Raw genomic sequence first — 15,110 nt, 5'->3', positions numbered from 1 at the left:
ACTGGCCCGGCCCGCCAGGGTGCTTACCCTGGCGAGACGCGTGCCAAACGTTGCCGATCCCTGGCTTAAATAAACCCACTCAAACCTCTCCCATTTACCCAATTGCTGCTATGCATCCTGAAATCAAGTATAAACCACAGAACTTTGGAAGAATAAAGGACTGATGATTAAACAATGATTATTTAATAACTCACCTATATATCTCTTGGCCAGAAGTGCAATTAGGCTCCTCCATCTTATAACCTGTTTTTTGTCTTCAAAATCTGTAAAGTATCCTGAAGGGCTTCCCATCAATTCAAATCCTTAAATAAACACAAGAAGTCTAACTCCCCGTTTTCATGAACTGGTTTACTTTTGATTAGCTAAGGAAGTCATTGAGTCTTATTGACACTTAAGAATCTGAAACTACACAAGACACAGGAAATTAGTTACATTAAATGGGCTACTTTTCCTGATGCCACACACTAATTCCACACAAATAGTTACTTTGGTCTTGAGGTCGTTCAAACTCATTGCTTGTCAATGAAATCAACAGTATTAGGCGTTACCATCTCAGCTTATGAACTGGAGGGTGACTCAGAAGTACTGGAGGTGTGTATAGTTGTATATGGGTAGTGAAAGCAAGAGGAGTTTAGGAACGTGTCCTCTTTGGTCCCTTCTTGAGCGTATTTCAGCGAGGAGAGTTAATCACAGCTTCCAGTTCAGAGTCTCAGATTAATGCCAAAGCACGTACCAGTAAAGCCCTAATGTGCTGCTTTACATTATTCCCAATGTGCAGAATTTCCATTTACATTAACGGGAGTCAAGTGTAAGTAGAAGCGAACTAATTTTGGACCAACATCTGCTCTGGCAAAAGCTGTTTAGTCTGATGATTGTACATTTGATCCAACATGTTTAACGGACCAGGAAAAAGCTGTCCTTACCTGGAATGAGTTTGTTTTTCCAGAGAAGATCCATCAAGTTATCCAGACTGGTAAAGTTGTAGTGAAGTTTTCCATTTGTCACGCTAAAGAATACAGGCAATCGAAAGATACAAAACAAAGAAAATAGCTAAAGTTAGCAAGAGAGACTGAAATATTAACATGACAAAGCAGGTCCCTAACTAAATTTTGATTGTCAGTTCTTCTGGCCAGCAACTGTATTACTGTTCATATAGCATGTGACACAACGGTGCAGGGCCCCGTTTTTGGTTGACCCCCTAGGTGCTACTGTAAAACAAATAATAGCATTTGTTAAATAATGAAACTGTATCACTTGTATACTTAATATAAATGAAACCTTTGTCTCAAATAGATCAACTGCTTTGGTTATATAATTCACAGCAACATTTCAGTTGTTTAGAAATACATACGTTATTCTTTATTCTGATTTTAAAACAGTTTTGCCATAATGTGATTATTCTAACAAAGGCAGCATGTGGCTCCAGTAGAAAGAAGGCTGTATTACATCTGGGTAAGATGCCCATTCTCTTCTGGCACACAGGACCAGTATGGTACTTCTAAAGGATTTACATATGAGATTTTTTTCTTTTAAAGTGATAGATGTCTATAGCATCTAAGCACAGGCTTTTCCTTGCCCAGCCCATGGCATTTTCATCTCCCAGAGCCAGGAACATAAGCAACATAACAGATCTGACGAGAGAGCAGGGGCTTTTTACCCATGCTTTCACTTGGACCCTGTGTTATTTGAATCTCCAATTTCTTACCCATGCACAAAGCAGCTTTACCAAGATTTTCTCCACTCCATTTGCTTTCTTGCGGCCACCAACTTGTTGCCTAGTACACCCCTGGTCCAAAATGAAAATATGCCTGACTGTTTAATTCTCATGATTTTGATTCTTATTCTGGTTGTTTAGCTGGATTCTTCATTGCTTTTGGCACAGCTGAGGTTTAATAAATATATTTGCTGGGTAAGTGAGAAGGTCTTTCCTGCACCTGTGGACGCACACACCTACAGTAACTGTGTTCAAATTTTAACAGCCTTTAATATTTTCCATATATAGTGTGGGTGTAAGACTGCCATAAAAGCCATTCCCGGCTTACATCTAGGGCCAAATTTTTGGATGAGTCTCCTTCTAACCTCCTGTAGTGAGCGGGTGTGGCCTCTCTCAGAGACAAACGGACGGACAGCCGTGAGCCCCCCCTGGTGGGCAGAGCCGGGACACCAACGCCCGCACCGCCGGAAGCAGAGGGGCGGGACAGGAACCAGAAATATAAAAGGCCAGCTCTCCAGCTCAGTCAGAGAGGAGCTGTCGGCGGAGAAGGACATCTCTCACCCACTACTGGGGTTGCCATTAGCCATTTATCCCAGTGAGATGGACGACGACCCCGGGACCCAGGTACTCCCGCTCAAACAGGAGTGTAGGAAGTAGCCATGGGGAGCTGAATATAGTTTGGCTGTGTTACTGACTGACAGCCAGCCAGCGTGTTGCGGCTGGATTTCCCCGCTGACCTGGGCTGCGAGGCAGTGGAGTTGGGTGGGCCCGCATCCCCCTAACCCCTGCCACCCCACCCCTGGAGTGGCAGCCTCCACACCACAGGCCAAGAAGTCTGTGTTTGTCAGTGTTCCACCAGAGCTAGGACCCCTGACTGTTTGCTGCCCCGCCCTGTTTGAAGGCCTGGGCGAATAGACTGGTTACTGCGCTGTCCCGAGTACAGGCCTCGGCTTCCTGACTTTGCTGCCTGCCCTGTTCGAGGGCCTGGGCTAACAGATTCCTTAGCTGCTCTGTCCTGAATACCGGCCAGGGCCACCTAACTGCTTGCTGCTTTGCCCTGCCAGTGGCCCGGGGCTTGTGGACACTCCTGCTCTGCCTTGACTGTATGCTAGAGCCCCCTAACTGTTTGGTGCCCTGTCCAGTTGGAGGACCAGGCCCCTAGACTCAGCTCTGGATTACCCCGCCGAGCGGCAGAGAACCCCATGCTAATTCCCCCCTGAATTGTGCTTGTCCATAGGACTTGCAGTGAGGGGGCATGGCCTCCCTCCCAGATGGATGGAGTGATAGCCATGACCACCTTACACCTCCTTATATGTGCATAACACTCGGCAAGCATTGGCAGGTCCAGACCTGTGCCAGAACCCCAATCTGAACACTTGCACATAAGGATTATAATTTGTCTCACAAAATCCATTTGTCCTAATTAATTTTGCAGGTGTAAATTAACACTCGCTAACAGCATTTTTCATGTTCATCTGCAAAATGTGCCCAGGCGTATGTGTGCATTGGTTATTTTTTGTTTTGTTTTGCCTACAGGCTGAATATTTGGTCCTGAAATTTGTCTTTGGTAAATTTGAAACTTGATTTTTAAATTCATAGAGGGTTTTAATAACAATATCTCCACTTGGTTGTTCTGGCACATACCTATTGTCCAGAAAAAGAATAACTATAATCCTATGTAACAATCTTCTGAAAATGTGATTTATTGTTGCCTTGGCATAAGACCTGTGCGTGTGTAAAAATTGATTCACACCATATTCAGAGTAACTAGTTAATTAACCATTTAGGGACTAATCATAGTGCAAGAGATGAGTGTAGTGCATAGAAATGCAAGGCAAAAAGTGGTAAAAGTGATGGAGAATCCAATGTTGGACACTTTAAATCATGTAGCAGGGGAAATTGAGAGACGGAACTTCTGCCTCTTTTCTTTAACTGCTCTCCTTTATGGGGCAGATTTGAATGGAGAGCCTGGAAGTTTAGTGATCCTGGAGCAGTGCATGAACTAGGAGGATTTATAAAACTATCTAGAGAAGATGTTGGTGACCTGACAAGGAACCAGGACTGTCAGGATAGAATCACAGACATGTAGCGCTAGATGAGACCTAGTCCATTCCCCCACGCTGAGGCAGGACCACGTATCGCTAGACCATCCTTAAAAATCTCTAAGGACGGAGATTCCGCCACCTCCCTAGGGAACCCATTCCAGTGCTTCACCACCCTCCTAGTCAAAAAGTTTTACCTAATATCCAACCTAGACCTCCCCCACCGCAACTTGAGACCATTGCTCCTTGTTCTGTCATCTGCCAACACTGAGAACAGCTGAGCTCCATCCTCTTTGGAACCCCCCTTCAGGTAGTTGAAGGCAGCTATCAAATCCCCCCTCACTCTTCTCTTCTGCAGACTAAACAAGCCCAGTTCCCTCAGCCTCTCCTCGTAAGTCATGTGCTCCGCCCCCTGATCATTTTCATTGCCCTCCGCTGGACTCTCTCCAATCTGTCCACATTGGGATAAGAGGGAAGGTCCTCTCACAGATCAGTAACTAGTTGAAAGATAGGAATAAATGGTCAGCTTTCCTAATGGAGAGACATGAACAGTGCCCCCCACCCCAAGGATCTATACCTGAACCTGTGCCGTTCAACAGATTCATGAACGATCTGGAAAAGGGGGTGAACAGGGAAGTGGCAAAGTTTGCAGACGATACAAAATTATTTAAGATAGTTAAGTCCAAAGCTTACTGCGAGTAGTTACAGGGGAACTTTCTAAAACTGGGTGACTCAGCAACAAAATGGCAGGTGAACTTCAACGGTGATAAGTGTAAAATAATGCATATTGGAAAAAAATAATCCCAACTATACATATAGAGTAGTGGGTTCTAAATTAGCTATTACCACACAAGAAAGAGATCCTGGAGTCAGCATGGATACTTCTTTGAAAACTTCACCTCGGATGCACAGCAGTGGTCAAAAAGACTAACAAAATGTTAGGAACCATTAGGAAAGGGATAGAAAATATCATAATGCCACTATGTAAATCCATGATATGCCCACACCTTGTATATTGTGTCCCGTTCTGGTAACCCCTTCTCAAAAAGGACATAGTGGGACTGGAAAAGTTTCAGAGAAGGGCAACATAGATCATCAAAGGCATGGAACGGCTTCCATATGAGGAGAGACTACAAAGATTAGGGCTGTTCAGCTTAGAAAAGAGATGAATGAGAGGGGACATGACAGAGGTCTATAAAATCATGAATGGTGTGGAAAAAAGTGAATACAGATGTTTTATTTTCTCTTTCACGCAATACAAAAAACTGGGGGTCACCTGATGAAATTAATAGCAGGTTTAATATAAACAAGAGGAAGTACTTTTTCACACAACCCCAAGTTAACCTGTGGAACTCACTGCCATGGAATCTTGTGACAGCCAAGAGCATAACTGGGTTCAAAAACGAACTGGACAAATTCCTGGAAGATCAGTCTATCAATAGCTATTGGCCAAGATGGGCAGAGACACAACCCCATGCTCGGGGCGACCTTAAACCTCTGACTGCTGGGGGGAAACACTACTTACTCGCCCTGTTCTGTACATTCCCCCTGAAGCTTTGGCATGGGCCACTGCTGGAGACAGGATACTGGGCAAGATGGCCCATTATGACCCAGTATGGCAGCTCTTAGGTTCTTATATTATCAGTCTTCTTTTTTTGAGACTAAGCAGACCTTGTTTTTTTAAACCTTTCCTCCTAGGTCAGGTTTTCTAAACCTTTTATCATTTTTGTTGCTCCCCTCTAGACTCTCTCCAGTTTGTCCACATCTCCTAATGTGTGGTGCCCAAAACCAGACATGGTACTCCAGCTGAGGCCTCACCAGTGCAGGACCACCTTTGACTTGCATTCAGGTAAAAAAAAAAAAAATTAAGTCTGACAGTCAAGGTCCAAAGCTGAATTTGATTGTTGCAAAGAGCAGTTCTGCTCACTCAGATCCATTAACGATATTTCCAGTTTCACCTTGCGTCCTACTGAAATATTTGCTTACACGCAGTCAGCAAGTATAACAATGATTAACTTTACTTTCATGCAAAAAACCTGAAAACACAATTCAGACAATAAAACAGAAGTGTGTCCTGACTTCAGAGGTCTAATTCAAACAGTATACATTGTAAAAAAAATAAGGTCCTTGTCTTCCCTCTTAAGCAGATTGAGTGCTGCCATCCACTAGAGAAGTGGCTGCATTTCAGCGATGCTGCATGCATATAGATAGAAGCCTTTCTGTATTTATTTCTGCCGGTAAACCGCATTAACAGAACCTTGACTTACTTGGAGGCAGATTAGGGCAACCCACTCCCATTAATAAGTAGTTAGTTGTCAGTGAGAGTACTTCATCTTCACAATCTGGCCCTTTAAGTGTCAACACTTGTTGTGTGGTTGTGCAGAAATGACACCTGCTTCTCACCTTTTTTGTCCCATTTATCATGGTACTATGGCCTGAGCTGTATCTTCCTCACCCTCAATGAAATAACACTACTGTCCTCAAACCCAGGGACACTTTGCAATGGCTGCAGTTTTGATAAAACATTAATATGCAGGTTAATAAATGCTCTGTCACAGAATGGTCTCGAAGAACATCATTGTAGCTACAAAAACAACAAGGAGTGCGGTGGCACCTTAAAGACTAACGGATTTATTTGGGCATATGCTTGAAGTAAGGTTTTTTACCCACGAAAGCTTATGCCCAAATAAATCTGTTAGTCTTTAAGGTGCCACCAGACTCCTTCTTGTTTTTGTGGATACAGACTAACACAGCTACCCCCTGATACTTGACATCATTGTAGCTGGCATCCCAAGGAATTGATCAGTTCTTTGTCAAGTCATGATGCTTTTGTGGAAACTGCAGGAATCCCAAACAGTGTCTATACCACTGGGAGTGAGACACCTAATATTATATCTCCAAACAACCTGGAGACTAGCAGAAGGTAACAGGTTATGAGTCTGCGTCTTTGCAGAATTGTTGGAGCGGGTGCTTCTTGGAGTGTTCACTGAAAGGATTTGAGAGCATAATATCCCATTCCCGCTCAACCTCTTCTGCTGCTGAGTTTGCCAGTCTCGGTCACCTTAGCAGAGAAAGCACATTATCCAAGTCTGGAGGGCGTTACCAGAGGCATGTGGGATAGGAAAACCCTGGGTGCTCTGCCTGCTGAATTTCAGGAGGAAGGTCAAGAGCTCTGCAGAGACTGAGTGAATATGTTTATTTTTTCCATTAGGGCTGCTGATTGCCTTCCAAGTCCCTAACTCTGTTTTTGGTTGCTATTAGGAGTGAACTTGGGCAGGTTTAAAGTTCAGGCTGTTACTAATCTCTTGTTGGCTCCAAGAGGGCTGAGCACTCAAAACTCCCGTTGACGGTAAATCCCAAGGAACTCCGTGCCTTGGGGAACTGGTCCCCAGAGCCTGGAATGGGCGCAGCATCTTATCAACCCCCCGCTTTAGAGGGCTGTTTTTTCAGCCCTTGCTGGGCGGGTTTTGTTCCATGTGCCTTGTAAGGCGACAACTCCTTCAGCTCGAGGTGGGCACGAAAAACTGCTGCAGAGTAGATTTAAGGAAGCGACGGTATTAATGAGTAACAGTATGCAAAGAAAGGGGGAAAGGGTTTATTTAATGGGTAAAGGATTCCATTCTGAACTGCTGACCACAAGTGCAGCTCATCCGCACTCAAAGGAGTTGCACGCACTGGCACCAGGACGGCTGCACACGTTGCTTGTCATCTCTGCTGCTACATGCAGTACAGCCAGTTATTCTGGGCACCAGCTGACACTGTTTGAGCAGTAGCAGATCCACAGGCCTTGCCCCTCCTCCAAAATCCCCATGAATCGTGGCACCTGGGATTGCCTGTGGAGCAGTGCAGAACCTCTGTGTGGGCTCCTGAGTCCTGACCCTTCCTCAGTGCACAGAGGAACTTTTGTAAAGGGATCACTCAGTGCAACAAAAATAACACTCCTCAGATTCCCAGGCCAGAAGGGACCACGGTGACCATCCCTTGTACTTCCTCAAAGTCATTCCTAGAGCAGATTTTTTAGAAAACCACCCAATCTTGATTTTAAAATTGTCAGTGATGAAGAATTTACCGGAACTCTAGGTAAACTGTTCCAGTGGTTAACTACTCGCGTTGTTAAAAATGTACATCTTATTTCCAGACTGAACTTGTCTAGCTTCAACTTCCAGCCATATGGGTCTGTTATACCTGTCTCTGCTAGACTGAAGAGCCCATTGTTACATGCCGTATTTGTTCCCCCTGTAGATTCTTATGTACTCTGATCAAGTCACCACTTAACCTTCTCTTTGTTAAGCTAAATAGATTGAACTCTTTGAGTCTATCACTACAAGGCATGTTTTCTAATTCTTTAATCATTCCTGTGACATTTCTCTGAGCCCTGTCCACTTTATCAACTGACAGGACTGCAGGCTGGGAACTTCCTGCTTTATCTAGCCACATCACAAAGTGTGTGTGTGTGTGTGTAGAGGGGGGGAGGTGGTAGAAATTCCCCCTGACAAAATCTGAAATAGGGAGGGGTAAGAGCATGGGTCCATCCCCTAGTACTCTGGGTAACTCAGTTAACTCCATGATGATCACTTGGCTACAGGAATTGCACAGTTTGTGCTGTTTCTTGGTTCTTCTGCAGATAGGATTTTCCCTTAACCTGTAGTCTTAAATATAATCGCAAGCCTACGTAGTACTGTACTTGTACTGAAAACAACCCACCCCCAGTAAATCATCTTCTGATTTTTTTCCATTAACACTAAGTATGGATCAGACTCTGAGGAAGTAATTTCAGTTGTCAACTGAAGACTTAACACCTTCATTCACCTGAATTTGGAAGAAAAAGTTAGATGTTTAACACCCAGCAGAACTTTTGGAGCTCAGATACGCAGGCACCCTGCCACAGACGTCAGTGAAAGCTGTGCCTGTATCAGAGGGCAGAATGGGGCCTTGGCTGCGTATAACTAGGCCCCGTTACTGACAGAATGAGCTAACGCAGCAATGAACAAGGGACATGATGCGGATGGTCAGGGCCGGCTCCAGGCACCAGCCCACCAAGCTTGTGCTTGGGGCAGCACCTGGAGGGGGGGTGGCGCGGTGCGGCGCTCCGGCTCTGGCCACTGGGGAGAGCAGGGCTACGGCCGGGCTCACCGCCCTCCCCCCGGCGCTCTGGCCGCCGGGGAGAGCGGAGCCCCGGCCGGGCACTCCGCCCTCCCCCCAGCCGGGGCTGGCCGCCGGGGAGAGCGAAGCCCCAGCCGGGCACTCCGCCCTCCTCCCGGGGCTCCGGCCGCCTTCCCCCCGGCGCCCTCCCCCCAGCCGCCGGGGAGAGCGGAGCCCCAGCCGGGGCTCACTGCCCTCCCCTGCCACGCTGGGGAGGAGGTGGGGGGGGGGGCGGCCGGAGGCTTTTTTGCCTGGGGCGGCAAAAAAGCCAGAGCTGGCCCTGCGGATAGTAGGTGCAAGACATGCTATATGGTGATCCCATGTTCAGCCTCCCTGTTGCGATGGCTTGTCACAGTTCATCTATCCATACAAATGGCCAGCATGATATGTGTGAAACAAAGGAGCAGAACAAATCTTTTGCATTTTAGAAACAAGTGAGGGTGCCCCTTAAAAAAGCAGAACTACTACTCCTTCTTCAAAGCTCCTGCCTTTTCCATAAACCATCTGAAAGTTGGGCACTGAGCCAAGGTCTTTCTTAATAAGCTAAAACTGAAGCCAACGTTCATTAACATATCGCATGTCACACCGTTTATTCCCCTTTGAAAGCTGCATTACTGACCTTTACTATGTCCCTCAAGTCATAAATCACCATGATATGGGTACATTTAGCAGGATACAGGAGAGATACAGAAATGTGAGCAAACAATGCAAGCTTTCAAGCAGATAAGATACGGCCTATGATTCACCACTTTTCACTCAGCCTGCTTCCGTCTCCTCCGTCCTTCCCTCGGCAATGGTGCGCTGTGGTGGGAGGGAGACAGAGACAAAGCATCAGTAGCTCCCTGTGCTGAGGTGAGTTTCTTTGCCAGGAAAATGTTGTTAGTCATTTTTTACAGAGAGCGTACCAAGCAAATTCAAGATTTGGAAGGGGAAACAGGCTAAGAAAAGAAGCAGTTTAGTCTCCAGTATAAGGTCTTTTCATAACCGGATACATTCACATTTCAAATCAGGCCATTTAAGCACAGATCATTTGGATACAAGCATGTCACAAAGAGAGTCATGATTCCACCCCTCTTTTTACAAAGATATATTATCATATGATAGGAGGAGCGATTTCACGGCAACAAATGCTTCTGACAGCTTTTCACTACAAATCTAGGGTAGCATTTCAAGCTATGCACATTCACTGTCCTCTCGCTGCATTTACTGAGCTGACACTTTTCTAGTATCAGATTTGATTTAGGGAATATGCCTAACTACGTCTCTACAATGAATGATTACAAGAAAATGCTAAATGTGATTTTTATGCTAACCTTGCCAACAACATTCTGATGTAACATATGCTTTCTGCATGAATACACTCCCCGGAAAACAATACGTCCCTGACAAAAGACTAAGAGGGAGATTTTTTTCAAAGGCACAAATGGTAGCTAGGGTACCCAACTACGGCTGCCAGACCGAGTTGGATGTCTAACTGCCTTTGTGGTATTGAACTTCTCCGTTTAGCTCGGCATTTTTAAACATGCCCGTGAAAATGGTTATTGAAATTCCCTTTTAAAGTGGCTACTGAACTGAGTATGCAGCATTAAATGAAACAGCCTAGACTCTCATTTTCTGAGTAATGGACTCTGAATGGTACTGTATAAACTTAATTTTTTTTTGTTTGTTTTATTAACATATGAGACTATGTAGTATTGCATTTAATAACTTCTATATGTTTCATATAATTTTATCCTTTGGTAAGTGATAGTTTTATAATATTTGACTTGTCAATTTTAGGCTGAAATCAATGTATAATTCCAAAACGTATGTTTTGTTGAAAAGCTTACTAACTGTTGTACCTCAAGTAGTTAGAAACCTAGAGATCTTTAAAAGGTGTTTTTGCCATATGCAGTGTAACGGCCTAATCCTGCAAACATCTGCTTAGGCAGATCCTCACATCCAACAGAACTTCAGATGGCTGTAAGGTTTTTCTCCTGTAGAACCCTTTGAAAGATCGGATTTTAAGTTTTTCATTAATTCACTGATTGTTTCATTTTTAATTTGAGATTATTAACTACTTTGCATCTTATTTTTTCAAAGTGTATGGAAAAACATACAAACTTCTCAGTGAGAAACATACTTAGGAATCTCTCACGGGACAACTGACAAACTAACAATACTATGAAATATTAACAGCCTAGCTCACAAGTGAATGAGTAAAGATTTATGGTAACGCAGCTAAGTTTTCCAGCTCTACTGTTTCCACAACGCCTACTTTGCATATAACGATCTACTTGACTTTCCTGCACCTGTCTGGAGTCTGTTTTATACCTTCAACTTTTTCCTTTTACCATGACCTGTACAGGTAACCTTTACATGGCCTCTCACATTTGAGTTGCCCATTTGTACCCTGTTAGAAAAAACAAAAATTATACAACAGAACCTCACTAATTCACATTAATGCCTGAGGTCTACTGCAACTTACTGAAGTTTGGCAATTAGCAGTAACAAAAAGGTAAACAATAAATGCTCGAGGGTAATTTATAAAGTGTATTCCTTAGTGATATGGCAGCTCAGTATAGCCTCTTAGTTGAGAGGTGAGGGGACTGGTTTTGTGCAGATTATGAAGTGTTTAGTGAGGTTTGACTATAAATGTAAAAACAGCGGAAGCCTCTTAAAAATCAGCGCTATAATACAAATCCTCTGCATTACGTTCCACATTCTATAAAACACAGATTTGACGTGAGAGGACTTCACTTCAAACCAAACTTTCAACCGTTGTCAGAGAGTCATTATTTCCATTCTGAATCCATTCGTGGCATTTCTGTCCTGCAGATTCGGCTAGCGACTCTGTCATTACAGTGGAGATAGCACTTTCACTCCAAACTTTTGGTTCCCATGTAGTATTTCACAGCAGCTACCCTTGGTGCTGAAAAGGGCCCCAATTCTTCATTTTCGATATCTATCTATATAATTTACCTTTTTCAATTACTAAGATCCCGAGAAAACTAATTGATTAGCTGATGAACAGAATATTTAGATAACTTGCACTCCGCTCAAAAATGGGTTTCAGTTGTTCCAACTTATGTGTGTGTATCACAGAAAGGAACGGGTGCTTCGCTACATTTTTAAAAGGCTGATCTTTTTATATATATATATATATAAGTAAAAATGTCCTGTGCCTTCACTAATATCTTAGTAATTGAAGAATACAGCCATATTGCTAATGCTACACGTGCACGTTGTGCAGCTCTTGCCGCAGGCAATGAGAGTAGGCTCTCACCAAGCTACGTCTGTTAGGGAGGCTGTCAGGCTAACTAGCTTATGCTCTCTCAGCCCTTATGATCCTCGTAAAAAACTCATCTTAAAACAACCTAATTCAAGTGTTTAGATACTTTAATCTCTGTGCCAGTTCATTTACCTGACAAGTACCCCATACAGTTTTCAATTTGATGTAGCTTGCAAATGGAGCAGGGGTCCTGTACAGTAAATTAGTATGTCATCACGTAGCTGAGCGTATGCACAAGGAGAGAAAATTAAGATTGCAGGACAACCATAATTGCAGGAGTTTGGCCAGAGGGTTTTTTAATTGGTCAAGTTAATGTTTTCAGATGTTTACATCTGAAATTTCACAGTGTTCTAACTGTGGGGGTCCCTTTTCTGGCAGCCGGGACTCGCAGCTAGGAGCCCCCCGGCTGGGTCGTTCCCAGCAGCACGGGAAGATCTGATGCATGTCCACAAGCCTCCTCCAGCTGCAGGAACCTTTGGAGCCAACTTTCACATGCCAACTTTCACGCGGTAAATAAGCTCCCTGACTTTCACAATAAGGCAAAAATCAAGCTAATCCCATTTCAAAACAAGGCTAAAACAAGCCAATCCCTAAGAACCCCAACACTCTCTGTGACTAGACCCCCTTCCCCCCCCCCCCCCCCCCCCCCCCCCGGCGTGCAGTCTGGGACTGTGATAGGCCCACTGTGCATCCCGACTCTCTCCACACCTTGACCCTGCTTGCCGGGAGCCGATAAAAAAAAAAAAAAGAAGCAACAAGCTACAAGCCAAAAACTAGCCAACAAGCAACTCACAAGCCAATTAAGCCAAAACCAAGCCCAATTTCTGCATTTTTTTCCCACGGGTTTGACATGTCTGCTTCGGAGCTTCCTGCAGCAGTGAGGCACTCAGAGGTGTGTCTGATCTTTCCCCCCTTCCCCAAGCTGCCATGCAAGGAAAGGACAAGTCCTGTCCCTGCCGGGAATTGCAGCTAGGAGCCCCCCCGCTGGGGTGCTCCCAGCAGCAGGGGGAGATCAGACCCACAGCCACAAGCCTTCTCCCGCTGCAGAAACTGTCCGCACCAGAGCTTCCTGTAGCAGGGGGAGGCACCCGGAGGTGGGTCTGATCTTTCCCTCCCCCTGTCCCTCTCCAGCCCAGTGGGGACTCACAGCTAACAGCAGCAAGGGGGAGATTGGATTTCACTGGGAAGGGCTTATTTAACGGTCTGTGACACGTTTTTCACGGCTGTGACATTGGGAGAGCGCTATGTATGGGATTTACATTTCTTGTCATCACCCTGAAACTCTGTCCTCTATCTATCTTTCCTTGTTGAGCCTTGCTTCATGGCCAGGCCTCAACAATATTGTCTCCCTGACAGCGTCTCACTCAATCATCTCCTTCCTGTGCTCTGCGCAACCGAAGGTTTCATCCCTGTCCACTTTAAGTCCTTCTTTAAAGGCCCACTGATACTGTGCTGCTTAGTTTTTCTAGCCGGCTTGTATATCGGTGTTGTCGTTTGTTTCCCTTCATCTAACTGCTTTCTACCGGGCTCCCCTCAATTTTCAGCTCCTTGGACTGTCCCTTCTTGGATATCTGGAAAACACCTAGCATAGCGTGGGTGCCACCATAAACAGATACTGAAGTTCTATCTGGAGCTCGAGACTTCAGATTCTGTGACTCTGTTTGGCTCAGTTGTTGTCTAGAGCCTTTACCCATGAGATGCTCAGGAAAGACCACTCTTGCCACAGTGACTCTGGCAGTGCGGAGACGTAGGTGGTTTAATCACTTTTCACAGTGCACTTTAGCTTCTCTTGATTTGAGGGACCCTATTGACACCGAAGCAGGAAAGTGGTGCATTTTTGGAGGCTGTGCTCGGTAAGGGAAAAATACTTTCAGAAGAGCTGCCTCTGACCATTAACAAGGAGCAGGCCTTTCCATCTAGGACCCCAGACTGGAGAACATTTCATATATGAACTTTAATTAGGGGAGTCAATATTTCAGGTGGCTGGGATACACTTACATAAGTACTTGTAGGCTACTTAAAGCCGTCACAGCTGAATCTTTGAGACATTTAACTGAAGGATGCTGATACTAAACCATATGTTTCCTTGTGCATGAGAGGCAGAGACGGAGTGAACAAGGAAAGTCATTAAAGTTATGTACAGTTGAGTATCATCAACATAAATATTATAGTTAATAACTAGTGCGCGTAATATGTTTGCTTGAATGTGAAATGTGATTTAAATAGAGGTTAATGTGTTTATATGAATGCCTGCCTGCTCCACTTCACATTTCAATAATTCAATGCACTTGAATGTTCCAGGTACGGAGTTTACAGGTGCATATAGCAGAGCACTGTATCGTTGTGTACTGTAAACGCTAGATTGACAAGTAGTGTATTGCCCACAAACTGTAAGCTTGTAATTCCCCTTTGTGCAGAGGCTAATGCACTTCTGAAGTCCTGCTTGCTCTGTCACAGATGTGCCTAAAGTAGTGCCTGCCCTAGACCTCTGCTAGCCTTCTGCACAAGGGGAAATCTTGCCTCAAGTGACTATTGAGCTCCTTGGTTATGGTTCCGTTTAAGCATTTAACATTTCAGCCAGGTCTCTGAAGGCTGCATGCTCACCAAGTTAGAACTGTTAAAAATTAAGCAGGTTTTGAAATACCTGATGGTCAAGAAAAAGTTGGAGCAGTGTTCGGTGCATAGGAAACCCTTTATTCATGCTCTGATAGTTTAGATATGGATGAACTGACTTCTCCCCTCCACTCCCCAATAGTAAGAAATACCATTTGGAGCTTGGAAGAATGAGAAATTTCAGAACAGTGTAAGCTTCTGAGAACGGGGTCTTGGAATGAAACCCTGATGTTTTAACTTAATAGCACTCAGGTGAAACCATCCATCTTGGAACTGGATTTTCCCAGTTTGAGTTGCTTTTCTTTGGCCCCCTTCAGCTCCCCTCTTC

At 44.6% G+C, this 15,110-nt stretch overlaps 1 protein-coding gene across 2 annotated transcripts in view; it reads right to left on the bottom strand.

Annotated features, from left to right (window-relative positions):
• The window catches only part of IDUA (alpha-L-iduronidase), a 74,841-nt gene that overhangs the window by 30,472 nt on the left and 29,259 nt on the right, over positions 1-15,110 (bottom strand). For both annotated transcript variants that reach the window (XR_004646287.1, XM_034774759.1), the window contains exons 3-4: positions 924-1,006; positions 195-302 (exon numbers count right to left, since the gene is read on the bottom strand). Coding sequence is in view for 1 of the 2 variants with exons in the window: in XM_034774759.1 (XP_034630650.1) it covers positions 195-302; positions 924-1,006 (191 nt within the window). In the remaining variant the exon portion in view is untranslated. The remainder of the gene's footprint in view (positions 1-194; positions 303-923; positions 1,007-15,110) is intronic.

This window comes from Trachemys scripta, chromosome 6, assembly GCF_013100865.1.
Source record: "Trachemys scripta elegans isolate TJP31775 chromosome 6, CAS_Tse_1.0, whole genome shotgun sequence".
NCBI classification, from domain to species: Eukaryota; Metazoa; Chordata; order Testudines; family Emydidae; genus Trachemys; species Trachemys scripta.
Note: the sequence above shows the minus strand (reverse complement) of the source record. Positions and strands in the feature narration are given on the sequence as shown.